The 3,748-nt window shown below is 49.6% G+C and overlaps 2 protein-coding genes across 2 annotated transcripts in view; one reads left to right on the forward strand and one right to left on the reverse strand.

Moving 5' to 3' along the window:
- The window catches only part of LOC106897390 (sushi, nidogen and EGF-like domain-containing protein 1), an 8,447-nt gene extending 5,019 nt beyond the window's left edge, over positions 1-3,428 (reverse strand). The window contains exons 1-4 of the mRNA XM_014957987.1: positions 3,342-3,428; positions 1,866-1,910; positions 1,745-1,780; positions 251-381 (exon numbers count right to left, since the gene is read on the reverse strand). Coding sequence (XP_014813473.1) covers positions 251-381; positions 1,745-1,780; positions 1,866-1,908 — 210 coding nt within the window. The 5' untranslated portion in view covers positions 1,909-1,910; positions 3,342-3,428. The remainder of the gene's footprint in view (positions 1-250; positions 382-1,744; positions 1,781-1,865; positions 1,911-3,341) is intronic.
- Positions 2,841-3,748, forward strand: part of LOC106897388 (IgGFc-binding protein-like) — a 7,512-nt gene continuing 6,604 nt past the window's right edge. The window contains exon 1 of the mRNA XM_014957985.1: positions 2,841-2,888. Within this exon, the coding sequence (XP_014813471.1) occupies positions 2,841-2,888 (48 nt within the window). The remainder of the gene's footprint in view (positions 2,889-3,748) is intronic.

The following is a 3,748-nucleotide window of genomic DNA, read 5'->3' on the forward strand; positions in this document are numbered from 1 at the left end:
TTTTCCTCTAAAACACCCATTTTTCCCCCAAACCCCACATTTCCCCCCTCCTCCCCCCCAGAAAAACCCTCCTCCAAAGCTCCACCAACCACACGAGGACCTGAAACCACCCCCCTCAGATTCTGGCAACCGGAGATTTTTTTTGGGGGGGGACAAGAGAAAGAAGGGACCGGAAAAGGACCTCAAAAAAGGGGGGAAAGAGGAAAATGGAGAGAAAACGGGTGGAAAAGGTGGGATTTTGGGGTCGTACGTAAAGGCTTTGGTGTTTTTTTCCGTAGAAGGTGAAGGGCACGGTCAGGGAGACCTTCTTGGACGTCCCATCATCCAGTTTGGGGTTCTTCTGGTCGCGCTGGGCGGGGCCGTAGGGGTAGAGCGAGGATTCTGGGGGGAAGACAGAAGGTTGAAGGGGAAACACCCCCCACCTCCATTTTTGGGGTGAAACCCGCCGGGTTCGGGATTCCTGATTCAAAAGAGGGAGCAACTTAAAATGAGGGTTGTCTTCTCCTGGGGGGGTCCCATGGATTCGGGGTGGAAGTGGGGCTGAAGGGAAGGGCCCGGGTCACACGTGGATTGGGGGTGGGGGGGTGGTGGCAACCACAGAAAGTCTTGGGTTGGGCCACCTCCCACCGGCCCAGGTTGCCCAAAGCCCCCTCCAGGGATGGGGGCAACCAGAGCTTGACCTAGGCCAAGGTCCCACCACCCTCAGGGTGAAGAAGTTCCTTCTAAAATCGACCCCAAATCTCCCCTCTTTCAGGTGAAAACCCTTCCCCCCTCGTCCTATGGCTCCACCCACCGGTGAAGACCACCCCATGACTTTCCAGTAAGCCCAGTATGGAACTGGGACGGGGTGCTCCGAGGTCTCCATGGAGTCTTCTCCAGGTTGAAGAACCCCCAACGCTCACAACAAGCACAACATCCCTTGGACCATCTCCGGGGCCTCCTCTCCAAGAGGTCCACGTCCTTCTGGTGGCCCTAGAGTGGGGCAGAACCACCCCACCCCACCCCACCCCACCTCGCCCTGGTGGTGGCCACGCTGCTGGGCTTGAAGCCCAAGTTGCCGGTGGCTTGGTGGGCTTCCAACCCACGTGGGTGGCTCCTGTGGAGCTTCTTGTCACCCACCACCATCCCCCACCAAGTCCTTCTCCTCGGGGCTCCACCCATTCTTCCCCCAACCTGCAGATGGGCTTGTGGTGGCTCCAAGACCCGCAAGGGAGGACCTTGAACTTGGCCTGGTTGAACTTCATGAGCTTCTCCTGAGGGTCTCTGATGTCCCCCCAAACCCACATCCTCCCCCATGTTTCCCCCCCTCAGAAAAACCCTCTAAGACCCACTGGGAGGACCTTGAACTTGGCCTCGTTGAAATTCATGAGGTTCTCCAGAAGTTCTCCTGATGTTCTCCTATTTCCCCCCAAATCCCCATCTTCCCCCCAAACCCCACATTTTCCACCCAAAACCCCCATTTCCTCTCAAACCCCCCGAAAACCCCTTCAAGACCCACGGGGAGGACCTCGCCCTTGGCCACCGAGGCCATGGTGGTGGCCACCAAGAACTTCACGAGGTTGCCACCAGCCCCACCTCTCCAGCTCCCTCTGGATGCCGTTTTTGAGGCCAAAAAATGCAAAAAAAAGCCCATAGAAACCAGGTGGAACTTCTTCTCCCTCCCACCTCTCCCCACATAAAAGCCAAAAAGACCACGTTTTGGGTGGAAAAACCACGTTTTGGGGCAAAACCCAGTAAAAATCACCTTTTTCTCGTGCCGGTGGGACATCCACGGCGGCTCCTGGAGAAGAAACGGGAAATATCAACCCAAGACCCACGATTTTTCCATTATTTCCCCCTTTTTTTTGGGGGGGGAACACACCTACCCAAGGCCAGGAGGAGAAAATTCACAGAGAGCTTCAACCCCATTCCTGTAAAATCATTACAATTTGGTAAAATTACAAAAATACACCCCAAAATACCCCAAAACCAACCCAATGATGCTGGGGGGGGGGAGAAAATTTTCTTAAATTCCTCCCCCGCTGGCTCTTCTTACGTCATTTTTCAATCTGTATTTATAAAAAACACTATTTTTGGGTCTCCAAAAGGCTTATTTCTTGGGGGTGGGGGTGTTCGTGAATTATTTTGACCATTTTTTGAAAGAATGGTAAAAATGCAAAGTTGTGATTTTTGTTAATAAGCGAAAGTCGGGAAAAATCAAATTTCCAGAGAATTTTTAACCCTTTTTTTCCACACTTTTTGCCCCAATTTTGGGTTCTGCTGGGACACACCACACCCCCCCCGGGAGAAAAAACAGGTATAAAGTGGGGGGTTGGGGGAAAAAAAAACATTTTTTGACCATTTTTTAAAAGAATGGCATAAATGGGAAAGTTGCAATTTTGGTTGTTAATGTCCGAGAGTTCAGAAAAGTCAAATTTTTAACCCTTTTTCCTCCCTTTTTGCCCCAATGTGGGGTCTTGCTGGTGGAAACCCCCCCTCCAGAGCAAAACTGGGTGGAAACTTGGGGAGATTTGGGGGGAAAAAAAAAACATTTTCATCCATTTTTTAGAAGAATGGCACAAACAGGAAAGTTGTGATTTTTGTTAACGAGTGAGAGTTGAGAAAAATTGAATTTTTAACCCTTTTCCACCCTTTTTGCCCCAATTTGGGGTCCTGCCAGTGGGACACACTCCCCCCGGGAGAAAAAAAAGGTGTAAACTGGAGGAGTTTTGGGGGGAAATAAATATCTTTTGATGATTTTTTAGAAGAATGGCATAAATGGGAAAGTTGCGATTTTTGTTAACGAGTGAGAGTTCCAAAAAATCAGATTTTTAACCCTTTTTTCCTCCCTTTTTGCACCAATGGGGGGGTTTGCTGGTGGGAATCCCCCCCCTCCAGAGAAAAACTGGGTGGAAACTTGGGGAGTTTTGGAAGAAAAAAAAAAAATCTTTTTTGAACATTTTTTTAAAAAATGGCACAAAGTTGTGATTTTTGTTAAAAAGGGAAGGTAGACAAAAAACAAATTTTTAACCCTTTTTTCCTCCTGTTTTGCCCCAATTTGGGGTCCTGTCAGTGAGAACCGTCCCCCTCCCAGGAGAAAAAAACAGAGGGTGTTTTTGGATGAAAAAAACAACATATTTAGGTGTTTTTTGGGGAAAAAAGAAAAAAGGGAAACTGAGGCAGAAATCACGATGGGAAGGACCCGATTTGAGCTGTGATTTTTGACCCTAAAATCCCGATTTTTGACCCCAAAATCTACTTTTGCCCTAAATCAGTTACTCCTTTTTTTTTTTTTTTTTGAGGGGGGGGGAGTGAATTTCACCCAAATTCCTCAATTTTAAAAGGAAAATAAAGTTTCTTACCTGGAAATCCCACTTTCCCACGGGAAAAGCCCGAAAAGAAGATGCTCCGACCCCAAATTTGGTGGGTTTTGCCTTTTTTTTTGTTTTTTTCACCCGTAACCCCTCCCTGCACCACCCCCCCCCCCCCGGCACAAAAAAAAAAAAAAAAAAAAAAAAAGAAGAGGGGAAAAAAAATCAGGATCTCGTTACAAGAGCAACAGAGCGCCTGCAGAAGAGTGTCAGCATGGAGAAGCGGGGGATTTTACCCAGCTCCCTCTAAAGTGCCAGGAGGGAGCGGAAAAGTCCCTCTCAGGCTCTGGGTAGGTACAAGTGCTGCTGCTGCTGCTGCTGCGCCGGCCCCGGCGCCTGCAAAGTTTCGGGGGGCTTGGGGCAGGGCGGCTGCGGGAGGCTGCGGGAGCCGGCGCCCC

The sequence above is a fragment of the Calidris pugnax genome, unplaced genomic scaffold (genome assembly GCF_001431845.1).
Source record: "Calidris pugnax isolate Ruff unplaced genomic scaffold, ASM143184v1 scaffold397, whole genome shotgun sequence".
Lineage (NCBI taxonomy): Eukaryota > Metazoa > Chordata > Aves > Charadriiformes > Scolopacidae > Calidris > Calidris pugnax.